This window comes from Geotrypetes seraphini, chromosome 6 (assembly GCF_902459505.1).
Source record: "Geotrypetes seraphini chromosome 6, aGeoSer1.1, whole genome shotgun sequence".
NCBI classification, from domain to species: Eukaryota; Metazoa; Chordata; class Amphibia; order Gymnophiona; family Dermophiidae; genus Geotrypetes; species Geotrypetes seraphini.
Window position 1 is genome coordinate 51,643,657 of NC_047089.1, and position 14,408 is coordinate 51,658,064.

General features: G+C 40.5%; 1 protein-coding gene across 6 annotated transcripts in view; it reads left to right on the top strand.

Moving 5' to 3' along the window:
* The window catches only part of PDS5B (PDS5 cohesin associated factor B), a 376,109-nt gene that overhangs the window by 10,844 nt on the left and 350,857 nt on the right, over nucleotides 1–14,408 (top strand). For all 6 annotated transcript variants that reach the window (XR_004539863.1, XM_033948532.1, XM_033948533.1 and 3 more), the window contains exons 2-3: nucleotides 5,001–5,132; nucleotides 7,718–7,921. Coding sequence is in view for 5 of the 6 variants with exons in the window: in XM_033948532.1 (XP_033804423.1) it covers nucleotides 5,025–5,132; nucleotides 7,718–7,921 (312 nt within the window). In the remaining variant the exon portion in view is untranslated. The remainder of the gene's footprint in view (nucleotides 1–5,000; nucleotides 5,133–7,717; nucleotides 7,922–14,408) is intronic.

Here is a 14,408-nt window from a genome sequence, read left to right on the forward strand (position 1 = left end):
GCTGCCGCTCCTGCTTTAGGGGGCGAGGTGAGAGGGTCCGAATTGGGAAGCCAATTTTTTTTATTTTTTTTTATTTTTTTTATTTAAATCGATTCGAATCAATTCACCTGAAGTGAATAAGTGAACTGGGCAGCACTACTTCATTATGAATGAATTGATCTAATAAGGTATACTCTGAAAAAATGATCATTAACTACATGTGAAATCTGCAAATAAGACAATTTAGAATCCAAAATTACTCCTAAGATTTTTGTGGATGTAACATAAGGAATTTTAATGTCAGCTAATTGAACCTGTACTGATGGATTTAACTATTCAAATGGAGTAAATATTTTAGATGTTGACTTTTCTGAATTCAGTTTATTTTGGATAACCAGTTTGTGATATAAACAAGATTCTCATTTAGCAATGTAATATCAGAATATGAATCTAAAGTATATAAAATTTGAATGCCACCTGCATAAACTAACATTATAAAACCGCACGATTGTGCCCTCTCCTAGAGTTCCACTTTCACCTGTGACCAGTAGTGGCAGTCGGCACTGGACCTGTGAGCCAGTGAACATTTATAAGCTCCCACCTCCTCTCCTGGGGTAGACTTCTCCTTTTGAAGGCTGGAAAACCATGCAGAATATTGGAATGTGAGCTGCTGCCATTATTGCTGCTGCCTTCCCTCTTTAGAAGAGTGGAGGGAGAAGGGGAAGGTCATGACTGGTATTTTGCTTACCGGTAATTTTATCATCTGGGTTCATATGAATTTTCATCCTTGAAATGGGTTCTCATTGGATAAAGGTTTGTGAAACACTGCTGTAAGCACATAATGATTTTACTTAATATTTATTCTTGGTTAAATAAGGATACTTTTTAAAACTTGCCTCTTGAATTATCTAAAGCAATTTTGTTAGTACATGAAAAATCAGGTTTTGTCTGGGTATAGAAATAAGTTTTGTATTTTTGACTTTCATTACAGATAGTGTAGTTGCATAGATGGTTCATGTGGCTTTGTGAGGTGAAGTAGGTTTCTAAGCTGATGAGAATCTAAACTTTTTGAATTGATTTTAAGCAACCTGGCAGCCATGCTGTCAGCAGTTTGCTCATACCCACAAGTACTTTTTTTGTGATGTTAACAAAATTTTAAAGAGAGAATTAATTGAATGTGCATCTTTTCTGGGGGAGGGGGGAGCAGTGCATAAAATGACCACAGGTGTCAGTGCACAGTTAACAAAAGTTACATGTGTTTACGGGTGAATGATACAGTAACAGATTCTGAATGAGACTTTGCTCATCCAGTAGACAGACATAAGTACACAGTACATTAATGTCCCCAACAGTTTTTATTGATGACTTCACAAAAAATACAATAAACAGAATATAATAATATATCCCTTGTCATCCATTTTTAGATTATCCTGCATTAACTCCCTCCCCCACCCTCAGAACAGTGATCAATTATATTGATGACAGCAGAAATATAAAACAAGACAGAAAATGTAATGAATATGTCGGCTAGTTTCATATTCCAATTATCTAAGTACACAGTATATTAAAATATATGGTATGCAGGGTATCTACATCTTAGTAGCTTCCTTGCAATGCCCCTTAGCCCTGTTTCAGACCTGGTGATAAATTCTCAAGTTGTGACTGTGCTATGTTCCCTTTAGAATGTCTCAGTATCAGGGCACAATCGCTAATTTAAAACATAGAAACATAGAAAAAAGCGGCAGAAAAGGGCTATAGCCCACCAAGTCTGCCCATTCCAAGTATCCCCCCCCCTGAATTTACTCCCTTAAAGGTCCCATTTTTTCTTAAAATCCGTCACGCTGCTGGCCTTTATCACCTGGATTGGGAGTCTGTTCCAATGATCCACCACTCTTTCGGTGAAGAAGTACTTCCTGGAGTCGCCATGAAACTTCCCTCCCCTGATTTTCAGCGGATGCCCCTATTTCTTAACTCAACACACAAACTCTGGAATTCATTGCTGGAGAATGTGGTGAAAGCAGTTGGCTTAGCAGAGTTAAAAGAAAAAAAAAAGTTTTTGAACATCCTAAAAGAAGTCTATAGTCTTGGGTGTTTTGTAAGCTGGGTTGGTCACTGTTGGAAACAGGATACTGGGCTTGATTGACCTTTGGTCTGTCCCAGTGTGGTAACTCTTATGCACTCTGTATCACGGCAGACAAGCTAATAAAGTCTCCTTCCTGGGCCTTCTAGTCCCCTCCTGGAAGTGACAAATAACCCCCTCCCCCTTAAAAAAATTATTGCTATTCTAATGGCCTCTTCTCTCTGCCTTTGACATTAAAAAAAAAAAAATCAAAGATGTGGGTATTTATTTTTTCGGGGTAAACCCTGGGAGGAGGGGGTCTAGCAATAGCTTAGCCATCAGTGGATCTGGGTAGGTACGGGCCCACCCAGCAGCACAGCTGAGATGTGGTTGGCAGGGGTACCCAAGAACTACCAGCTGAAGACGTCGAGTATCTGTCCCTGCCCCCAGACAATTAGGGATCTCAACTCTATTCCCTCAATCCCTGGTACCTTTAAGTCCTCTAGTTCTTCACTGGCAGTGAGCAGTAACATACACACTGATCATGTCGCTTTTGAATCTTCCTTCTAATGCAACTTCTTGTTCATAGGACCAAGAAGTTGTGTCAGAGGGAAGGCTAAAGGCCAGCACAAGCATGGGGTATGACTCTGTTCTCTTCCAGTGAAGAACTGAAAGACTTAAAAGGTACCAGGGGTTGGGGGAATGGAGTTGAGACCACCAAGTGCCTGGGGGTAGGGAGAGAAAGAAGGGGGAATGTGGTACTTGTACCCACACAGTGGACTCTGGTCCTCCCAAAATTGCATGTCTGGCTACACCCCTGGGGTCTAGAGAGCTGAGGGGTCAGAGGAGGTACTGGGAGGGGGCTTATATTGAAGGTGTGTGTGAGAGAGCTATTAGACACCAAGGATTTCTTTTAGTTGGGAGCAGGGATGTTGGATTGAGAGGAGGGCGAGGGACGTAGACAACCAGAGGTGCAGACAGCTAGTGACTTTTTGAAAAAATATCTATCTTCCCTGTCACCAGCAGCAGACTAATCCAGATGCATGGGTTACTGCAAGTCCATCCACCAGTAGATGGGTCAGCTTTGGTGTTCTCTGTCTCTTAATCACCTCAGATGGCATACTCCTTACTTCTCCAGTATACTCTTATCTCCAGTAGGCAGATAGATGGCCTTCCCCATTCTCCTGGATTTTTGCTAAAAGACAGGATCCCTTTGTAGTTACCTAGTTTGGTTGTAGCTTGGGAGGGGCTTAGGCTTAACAGGTGCCATGGGGGATCTAGGTTGTTATCCCCTCCTCCCCCTGCCATTCCTGCCTCTTGGGCTGCCTCACAACCTCCCCCCATTAACCCCCCCCAACAAAACCTGGCAGAGATACCAAGGACCTCTTCTACTAGGGGTGGTTGGTGAGTACAGTGTGTTCCCTGTTGGCGGGAGAGAGCTTTTGTTATGTTCAGCGCTTATGCTCACTGAAACACAGTACCGTGTCGGGTCCATGTTACTGTACATCCTAGATTAAAATAAACAAGGCTTTAACTCATACCACTGGCTTCTTGTGGATTATTCATTGTCAATTCCCACTGCTTTCTCTGCTGATGAATATATATGTTCCACTAAATTAAAAAACCCCCAACCCACTGACATTAAATCGTAGAACTGTAAGGCCTGCTTATTTTGTTATTTATTTTTTTTTAGGGTGTAAAACCTCAGAATATAGAGCTGTGTACCCAATTCAGGTTTTAACGTGAATAAATTCACTGACTCCTGCTCATGTCACAGTAAAAACCCCATAGGTTCCTTTTGTTTATTTTTATTCTCTTTTTTTGGTTTTTCTTAAAAACCTATTATCTAACAGTATGTTTTTTCTAATTATAGCAAGTACTAGAGAATGACACGGAGACAAAATTTTCACCGTCCTCCGCAGGAATTCAATTTCCCTGCTCCTGTGAGTTTTGTCACTGCCTCTATCCCTGCCCCATTCCTGCTAGCTCTGTCTTAACTGCACAAGCCTCGAACACTTATGATTTTAAAGTGTTTGAGGCTTATGCAGGTGAGGGCGGAGTTTGCAGGAATGGGGCAGGGACAGGAAAAGAACTTGCTGGGATGGGGAAAAATTTTCCCTTGTCATTCTCTAGTAAGTACCCACCATTTAACTTTTTTATGACGTACTCTACTGTATACTTTTAGCCTTGCAGACTATTCATAGTGCACAGAATCGTCAAAAATTATATTTAAAGTTCTAATATTAAATTCCATTGTTTGTAGGCAATCATTCCATTGTTGGCAATCAAAACAATTGCTTATCTCAAGGAATCTTGGCTTCTTGAGCTTCTTAATTTATTGAAGTGTAGTCCTGTTTAGCAATAATCGTTGCTTCGTTTCACTAACCGACGCGGCCTGTGTTTCACGGGAACGCATTTACTCTTGCTAAGTAGTTGAGGAATGCACTTTAATAAATTGAAAAGCTCATGAGATGGAAGAAGACAAGATTCTTTGAGATAAGTACTACAATTTGTTTTGATTGCTTGCACAGAATGGAATTTAATATCAGCGCTTTAAAGATAATTTTTGCCGATTCTATGAATAGTCATTAAGGCTAAAAGTATACAGTATACCATAAAGTTAAAGAGTGGGTACTTGCTATAATTAGAAAAAAACATAGATAATAGGTTTTTACAGAAGATAAAAATAAACAAAAGGAACCTATGGGATTTTGCCTGTGACATGAACAAGAGCCAATGAATTTATTCACGTTAAAACCTGTATTGGGTACACAACTCCATATTCTGAGGCTTTTCACCCTAAAACCCCCCCACCAAAACAACAAAATAAGTAGGCCTTACAGTTCTGATTTTAATGCCAGTTTTTGTTTTTTTAATTTAGTGGAAGATACTTGTGGACCACATGGTCAAATTGTTTGATTTTGTAGGAATATATATGTAACATGTCTTCCTTGTTCTCCAGGGTTAAAGAAAATATCTAGCAATCATGGCTCATTCTAAGTCAAAAGCAAATGATGGAAAAATTACATACCCTCCAGGAGTCAAGGAAATCTCTGATAAAATATCCAAAGAAGAAATGGTCAGGCGATTAAAGGTTAGTGAGCAGCAGATTTAATTTAGAAATTGTATCTGCTTGGAAGAATGAAATGCCAATGACTTTGCTTAATAGATGTTATGCATGATATACTTTTTTATGTAGTTTTCACTTTCTACATGTGTTATCTGCTAAATAGGAGGGCATTTCTGAAAGAATAAAGCTTATCTGTAATTCGGATCCGTAATATGAATGTGAAAGCTGGACACTATGGAAAAAAGATTGACAAATTTGAGCTTTGGTGCTGGAGAAGTACTTAATGGATGCCAAGGACCACCAGAAGAACTAACAAATTGATTCTGGATTGGATCAGATTGGCTATGTCACTCGAAGCCCAAATGATGAAGTTACGAATGTCTTATTTTGGTCACACAATCTGAAGAAAGATCACTTGAGGAGGACATCATCTTTGGGAAGATCAAAGGAACCAGTCGAAGAGGGCGACATGCAGTCAGATGGCTGGACCATTGAAAACAACCATGGGGATGATGCTGGAGGACCTTACAAAACCGATTTCTGTTTAGATCTGTAATTTCAGGACTCAAACATCAGTCAATAGCACCTAACTAAAGCTTTGCATACAGTGACATAAATTTACAGTGATGTGAAAAGTATTTACCCCCACTTCTATTTATTTCCCCTAGTCCTTAACATCTAGCTATGCTGTTCTCCAACAGATGGAGGTAGAGGAACAACTGAGTTTTACCAGTGACCTCACTGTATTAATCTTTGCTTTCTCTATTTTTTTAATTTCTATTACAAAAACAGAAAATATACCTTATATTTTATTGGATTAACTTAATACACTTTTTTGACTAGCTTTTGAAGGCAATACCACCTTCAGGTCAGAAATGAACAAATGTTAGCAAATGTCCGAATATGTAAGTGAAACTTGAAAGCAACTAAAATATATATTGCTTTGTCACCCTCTGATCACTTATCCATATTTCCCTGTTTCTCACCCCACCCCTTCCTGTCCCTGCAAGACAGTCGCTGAAATGCTTTTATATTTCACTTACATATTCACTATGAAAACACCTTTGCACGCCAATATGTACCACGCAAAAAAATGGACAAGTGTTGAAAATATCTAGTAACAATCTCTCTTAGTATCAACTTTTAATAGAACAGAGAGGAAAAGCACTTCAGATCTCTAGAGCTAATCAAAATATGATGATCTTTAAGGGCGTCTCACTTTTTTTTTTTTTTTAAATTGGTCCCGATTTAAGATATTAAGACTTGCTCCTGGTTCAATTCAAACATGATTGAAAGTTGAGCACATTGCACCAAAGGAAGCCACAAGGTGAAATGTTGGCCCCTTGAAAGACTGGGAGACTGAGCATTAAACTAGCAGATGACATTTAATGTAAGCAATTGTGAAGTACCGTATATACTCTAATATAAACCGGGATTTTGGGGCCAAAAAATTGGCCCAAAAATTGAGGTCCTGGTTTATATTCAGGTCAATGCTACCTCCCAGAATTTTTTAAGGCCGCCGCCGCAAGACTCTGCCCCCCTTCCTCCTCCCTGCCCTATCATACCTCTGCCGATCTCTGGTGGAGGTGCAGTGGGCAGGAGCAAGCTTTCTGAACTCCTGCCCCGCTGCTAATTGGCTGTGTGGATCCACTTTGTTCATGTCAGCGGCATGAGCAGCGGCGTGATCTGGCGTTTTTCTTCTCGGCGCTGAGCGGCTTTTTTACTGGCTCCCGCGAATTCTAATAAAATAAATGGAAAAATAAATCCACAGTGTGCAGCAGTGGCCAAGAAAGCAAATAGAATGTTAGAAATGGTTAGGAAAGGGTTAGAGAACAAAAATGAGAATTGTTGTTATTCCTTTGTATTGCTCTTTGGTGCTACTACACCTCAAATACCTTGTGCAATAATGGTCATTCTGTTACGTCCCTTCTGGATTCCATATGCTAGGTTAGGGGTAAGCAATTCTGGTCCTCGAGAGCCGGAGCCAGGTCAGGTTTTCAGGATATCCACAATGAATATATATGAGATGAATTTCCATGCACTGCCTCCTTGAGATGCAAATCTATCTCATGCATATTTATTGTGGATATCCTGAAAACAATTGGAATATTTTGGCCATTTTGAGATATCAGTCTGCTTTGAAAATTACCATTATAGAAAATTCATATTGCATTGTTTTTATAAGTCATTTTAGAAGAACTCAGGTAAATTCCTTCTTTTGAAACTGGAGAAGTTTGTGGGTGTGTATGCTAAATCTTACTGTATAGTGTTATAAAATTTTATTGGAAACTGTGATATAATGTGTGATAAGTGACAGCGTGATTCATATTACATTACGAATGTGTTCTGCTAAATGTCTTCAGGGCGCTCAAGACTGAAGGCTATGATGGTCTTGATGGCAATCACTGCAGTGTTTAATCACTAAACATTATTGGTTGCTGGTCTGAGCACTTCATGAATATTTTTTAATTACTTGGTTCTTTAAGTATTTAAAATAATTTTATAAAAAATAAATGGTGACAATGTGAAATACATAATGTGTGTGTAAAGCTAGTCAACTGAATCAAATACTTATGTATGTTTTTAAAATATTTTTTTTAAATTTTCAGATGGTTGTAAAAACCTTTATGGATATGGACCAAGACTCTGAAGAAGAAAAGGAGCTGTATCTAAATCTTGCTTTACATCTTGCTTCAGATTTTTTTCTTAAACATCCTGATAAAGATGTACGCTTGTTGGTAGCATGTTGCCTAGCAGATATTTTCAGAATATATGCACCTGAAGCTCCATACACTTCACCTGATAAATTGAAGGTAGTTTTGTTATATATGTTATTTATGAATGGTACTTACTCTTGGGCTGGGCCAGCCCTGTACCTCACACCCAAGGAGTATCTTCAGCTGTAGCTTCCTTGCCTTTGGTGGCTCAAAACCCTACTCCCTCACTGCCTCCCACAGGCGGCTCAAGGACTCAGCATTTCCCCTTCTTTCATCCCCTTCCCCCTAGAAATATGGCATTGCCCTACCTCAACTGAATCTTCATGCAAAAGTAAATCAGTGCAGAAGTGGATCTTTGAGCACAACATTTGCTCATGATCTGTTGGGGGATGCCTTCTCTAATTGGAGGGGACAAGATATATATAACAAGTCATTGAGCACATGTAGATGGGTGCTGAAAGGTTGCTACTGCTGTTGATCTGTTTCTTTGCCAGCTGTGGTAGCGCAAATAGCCCCCTTTCCTTTCTTCCCTGTTCCTAATGTGTCGGATGGTACGGCTAGCCCTTCTTGGGGGGGGGGTTACATTTCAGGATTTGAGAGGTGTGTATGACTTGTTGGTTGTTTTTTTTTTTTTTAAAGTTAGGATGGCTGTTCTTATTTCTTGATCTGTCATTTTCTTTTTATCCTTGGAATTTTCAGCTCAATTGGAAATAGGACTGAGGTGTCATGAATTTTCTCAGAACTATCTGTGGTTCTTTCTTCCCTTTCCAGTCAACCTAGCAACTGCAGTGAATAATCCTGTGCCTCAGATGTATTGCATGAGAGCTTGAACTTTGTACAGAGTAGATTGTTTGATTTAGAACAACCACTTAAATTGCTATTTAGGAAACCTCTTCTCTTTACATCCTGCTAAACCAGCCTACATCTTCCTACGAGCAGATTGAGGCAGAGATTTCAAACTATACCAGTAAGGTCACTGGAACAAGGACTGGTGAAAACTATAAATTTTCAGTATTCTATGTCCAGTAGACAGTAAGATTGGGTTGGTGCTGTACGTTTTGGTAGGATAGGCTTGACTTCTCAGGGTACAGTTTGGCTTGCATCCAATGAGATTGAGTTCTAGGGCTAGAAGCTCATGGGATTCTGGCCATTGTCCTTGCGTGACAGAGCCAGGAGGGTTTTGAACCTCCTTGCCCTCATGATTAGCCCACAGGGAAATGTTCATTGGGCTTTGTTGGCCCTGATCTTGAAGGGGGCCTTTGTCAGTGAGGTAGCTGAGGGGTTGTAGGTTGCCTATCAATTTGGAGTGGAGGAGTAGCCTAGTGGTTAGTATAGCAGTCTGGGAAATTGGGTTAGACTCCCACCGTGGCTCCTTGTGACTCTTAATTCTCCATTGTCCTAGGTACAAAATAAACACCTATACAGTATATAATATGTAAACTGTAACCACAGAAAGATGGTATATCAAATCCCATCCCCTTTCTCTTCCCTTGATGCCTTTGAAGACTATAAAAATGTTGGCTCTGTTATTTTCTTTATTCTTCAAGTTTTATCTGATATTATAAAAGTTTAGTTAAAATAAAATATATAATTGTCCTGTACCATATTTGGTGGTTAAGTTGATTAGGTTTCAATCTATATTTAAACACCAAATACTGTTTTTGAGAATTTACTTGTGCTTTCTTCATACCTTGATGTGAGTGATTTGTAACTATTATATTCTTTGAGTATTGCTTGTAATGTTGCATTCTTTTCTATAATTTAACAATTCAAGTTTCAAGTTTATTCAAGATATTTGATTGAACGCTTTTCCAAATTACAAAGTGTTGTACAAAAGATAAAAATATGATTTTTAAAGAAATCACAATATACATAATATATTAATCAGACCTACAGGGTAATTGACTTTTAAAACCACAGGAAACAATAGGATAGAGGGGTAGAAACAGTGTTCCCTCTAAGCTGCGCTGGCGTGCGCTGGCGCACAAAATATTACATCCAGCGCACAAGTTTCACGTCACAGCGCACGGCGGGCAGGGCGGCGAGAGGAGAATCGGGCGAGTTGGCTCATAACTTGCTGGCGCCCGATATTTGTAGCGCACAGCGAAAAAAATTTTGCTCACAACACCCGCCCGCTTAGAGGGAGCACTGGGTAGAAATACAATTTTTTGAAGAAAAAGTACATAAAAGGGAAGTACAATAGGTGTGTGGGGGGAAGAGTATTAATGATAGAAGAAGGATCAAAGGAAAAGGCTATTGGTGATCTAGTTTAAGGGGAAGATAGAATCATAAGGTATTACAGCTGCAATGAACTTTATTGTTGTTGGTTTTTTTTTTTTTCAATTAAAGGCTTCAATTAAAGGCTTCTTTAAAAAGAAGACACTTTAAGCTACTTTTAAATTTTTGCAAGTCTGGTTCGAGTCTTAAGTATAATGGAAGAGAATTCCAAGTCATTGGAGCTGTTACAGAAAAAATAGCAGCACGGCGGGTTCCGATAATTTTTAAGGAGGGAATATTAAGGGTAAACTGGGAGGATGATCTAAGAACTCTTGATGAACTATATGGAATCAGGAGCCTGTCTATAAATGCTGGTGTGTTGGTCTTTATTGTCTTGAAGACTAAAAGGGCTATTTTATATGTAATCCTATATGTTATTGGCAACCAGTGAGCTTTTTTCAGCAAAGGTGTAACGTGGTCAAATTTTTTTGAACCTGAAATTATTTTTATTGTCGTGTTTTGTATAAGTTGAAGACGCCTTATGTCCTTAAGATATGCCCCTTTTAATAAGGAATTACAATAATCTAGTTTTGATATTACTAAGGAGTGAACTAGTGTGTTAAGGGATAATTTATCGAGGAGGGGAACAAGTGATCAAATCATCCTCAACCTATAGAAACAATTTTTGACCAATGAACGAATGTGTAAACGAAACGTAAGTTTATCATCTATTAAAACTCCCAATTGAATAATAGTGAAGACTATCAGGGTTATGGAGTTGATACACCAAGTCTTCGACTGAGTCTTATTGATATTAGGCTTTATATTTTATGTTCTAGATCTAAAGTACTGGTAAATATAATTTTTAGATCCAGGCCAAAAATAAATATATAAAAACTGTAAAAGGGTAAATGCACCAATATATTATAAAGTGTGTTTTTATTTTGAAGCTGGAGTTTGTACATTTTTATAGAATCCAACTTTGCAGCCCTACAAACAGGATGACCTACTTAGGATGGGCCTGTAAAGGTGCCAGTCCCTTTGAGGAAATTCCCAATATTGGGTGCCCTAGCTCAAAAATTGTCAAGTCTGGGCTCTGTGATTTGGGAGTGAGAAGCTGCAAACATGCTGGGTCTGTGGGAGCTGGCAGCTTATTATTGCTGCTGGCTGCTTCTACTCCAAATGCTCCTGGCAGAAGCTGCAGAACATGTGCAAGAAATGGTGGTAATTTTTGTACTGATTCACCCAAATGCCAGGCATGGGGTGGGGGGGTGTCATCCTTGATCCAAAATGGAATTGCGAGGATTGAGAAAGTTTCCCTCCATTGGCAGGCTGCTTAGGGAGCTCTGGTGCCATTGGGCCTGAGTGGATATCGGGGCCATTGAATATTGTGTGCATATTTTATTTGTGAGGTGGGGGAGGGAAATCATGCCCCCAGTGCAAGGGAGTTCTGAACTTTGGGGGATACAGAGGTCCCTGTGCATTCTCATGTGTATGACTAGATGGGCCAAGTGGTCATGGTAAGGGTGCAAAGTCATGCTGCAGGGACACAAGTAGACTGGGAGGGAATGTGGATGAGCTCAAGTTATTTTCCTTCAGTTAGAGGTCCTGCTGTACTTTGGGACATAGCCTTTTGAAGATGATTCCCTAATAATAATTATCTTTAGGAAAGAGAGCTCAATTTGGTTCTGTCACCTTGGTGTTAACAGGGGCACCTGGGTAAGAGAAAACCATAGTGGACTTAATAAATTTTTCGTTTCAGTTTTCACCAATGAAAATGTGGAGGAGATCCAGTGGCAGAATTAGTATTCGGTGCTGATGAGTTGGAGAAATTGAAAAAAAATCTCAGTAAACCTGGAAGATATAATGGGGCAATTTGATGAATTAAGAATCACTTGTGCCAAATGATATGCATTCCAGAATACTGATAGAACTGAAAATGAGCTTGCAGAATTATTGCTAGTAAAACATAAATTATCTTCAGACAATGACCTGAAACAGGGTCTGGACTCCTCTAAAGGTACAGGTGCTGGGCTGCAGCACAATATGGGGGCCTCAGTCTGCAGCGTCTCTAGGGTGTTGGGGATTCAAGAACCATTTTCCCCCTGAATTTGTTTGGGTGCCTCACCAAGTGTAGCTCCTGAAGCAGTTTTGTCTGGCTCTTTTGGATTTTTCTGCTTCTCTGGGTGGTCTGGGGAGTCCACTGTGAAGAAATGCTAGGGTTAGGATCCTCTGGGGGAGCTGGGTGTATCCCTCACTTTCAGCTTTGGAAGCCATGGGCCTGTGGTTCTGGTTCTGCTCCATTAATAGATGTGGTAGAAAATTGCCAGTAAGAGAAGCATATGACCCGTTGATGGTCTACCTGTTCTTCTGGGAGGAACTCCCAGCTTTTATTGTTCAGGTTTTGGAAGCCCTCAATATTGTGGATCCTGCGGTTTTGACCATGTTGAACCTTGACATGGAATTCCTAGGAAGGAATAGAAAACCAAAAATTTAGAATGTCTTTGCATTGCTCCATGGTGTGACTGCACTTTGAATGCTGTGTGCATTTCTGGTAGCTGCCTTTTTCCTAGTACCCTAATTATGGAATTCACATCCAGCAGACATTAGATTAGAATTCTCCTTAATAAAGTCAAGAAAAAAAAACACATTTGTGAGAGCCTATTTCAATTAATACAGAATCTCTGTGATATTGATAGGTGTCTCTGAGGGATATACAGGCAGTCTCCATTTTACTAACATCTGGCTTACGTCAGACTCGCACTTAATGAACGGGGGTCCTCGTTAAATCTTCAGTGTCCCAATGTGCCCCTCTCCCTCCCTCCATTTTGGGTCCCAGGTTCACACCCTCCTCCTGCAGGTGTTTACCTTCTTATCCCAGGACAAGCAGGCAGCATATTCACACCTATGGGTGACTTCATCCACGGAGCCCCGATGCGGACAGCTGCAAAAGCATTTTGCTTGAACTTTAGAAAGTTTGCGAGTGCCTTCCCGCGAATCTCCTCAGTTCTTGTTTTTCCGTGAAGTCGTGTTTCAACGCTCTGCTTTTATTGTGCCTTCTCGCTGCGGAATTGTGAATATTTCATCTTTGATCTTTCTGATCTTTTTTCCTTTCTATTGATAAAACTAAAAAAAGAGTAGTGAAGTAAAAGTTAACATTTTAACCTCATATTTGAAATTCTGGATTAAGACCATGCCAACCTATTTCATATACTTGGCTTCTCATCGACTACCAGATTTCAAACATATGTACCGTTCTCTCGCATAGCTCCGGCAGCATCTGGTACAATCCTCATATGATGCATTTGAGCTGTCATCCAGGGTTTCAGCACTCAATAGCCATGAGACGACTGGCGTGGTTGAGAATTGCAGATATGGACCCTAATCTCTAAGACCGGTTAGCCAATATCCCTTGCCTGGGGGATGAGCTTTTTGGGGACTCGATTGAAAATGCTATTAAAAAGCTTTCTGAGCTTGAAAAATCTTTTGCCTCGTTGCTCAGGTCCAAATCTATATCTTCGGCCTCCAGAGTATACAAACCATCTTCCTTATACCAGAGGCGTTATCCCCCGAAGTCTGCGCCTTTCTCTAGACCGCTGCAGAAAAAGCAACGCTAGCAACATCCTTGGAAATGCTCAGACACCTGCTACATCCAAGACAACTCAGCCTTTGTGACCATTTTATGCAGAGCATAACTTCAGTCACTATTTCTCTGTCTTCCCCCTCTCCCCATCGGAGGTCATCTCATCCATTTCTATCATTGCTGGAAATTAATCTCCTCTGACCTCTGGGTGCTCACTGTGGATGACGTCACCCATATGTGAGAATATCTGTTTGCTGACCCTGGATAACACCTGTTACAGTAAGTAATGTGCTTTCTGGCCTGCTCCCTCCTTCTTTCAGCCGCAGTTGTTTCTCTTGACAAAAGCCGTGGGCAGTGGCTCCTAAGGCTGACGTAGAAGTCTTCCCTCATGTCAGCCGCTGGGTCAGCTGCGGCTTTTGTCAGGAGAAAACTGTTGCTGGAAGGAGGAGGGAGCTAGCCAGAAAAAGGTAAACACCTGCAGGAGGGGAGCACGAACCTGGGACAGAATGGTGGGAAAAGAGAGAAATGGGTGCGTTGGGACATGGGAGGGAGGGAGCACAATTTTGGATAAAGGATGGAAGGAAGGAGGGAGGGGGCATGAGGCCATAGGATTGAAGATTGGAGTGAGAAAGAGATGCTAAGGTGGGGGAGGGAATAGAAAGGGAGAATTGGATGTCTGAGTGAGAGGGAATGAGAGTGCACATGGGGAAATGAAGAAAGAGAATTGTTGAGCATAGAGAGGGAGAGAGAATTAGTGGACATAGTGGTGGGAGAAGAGTGAGG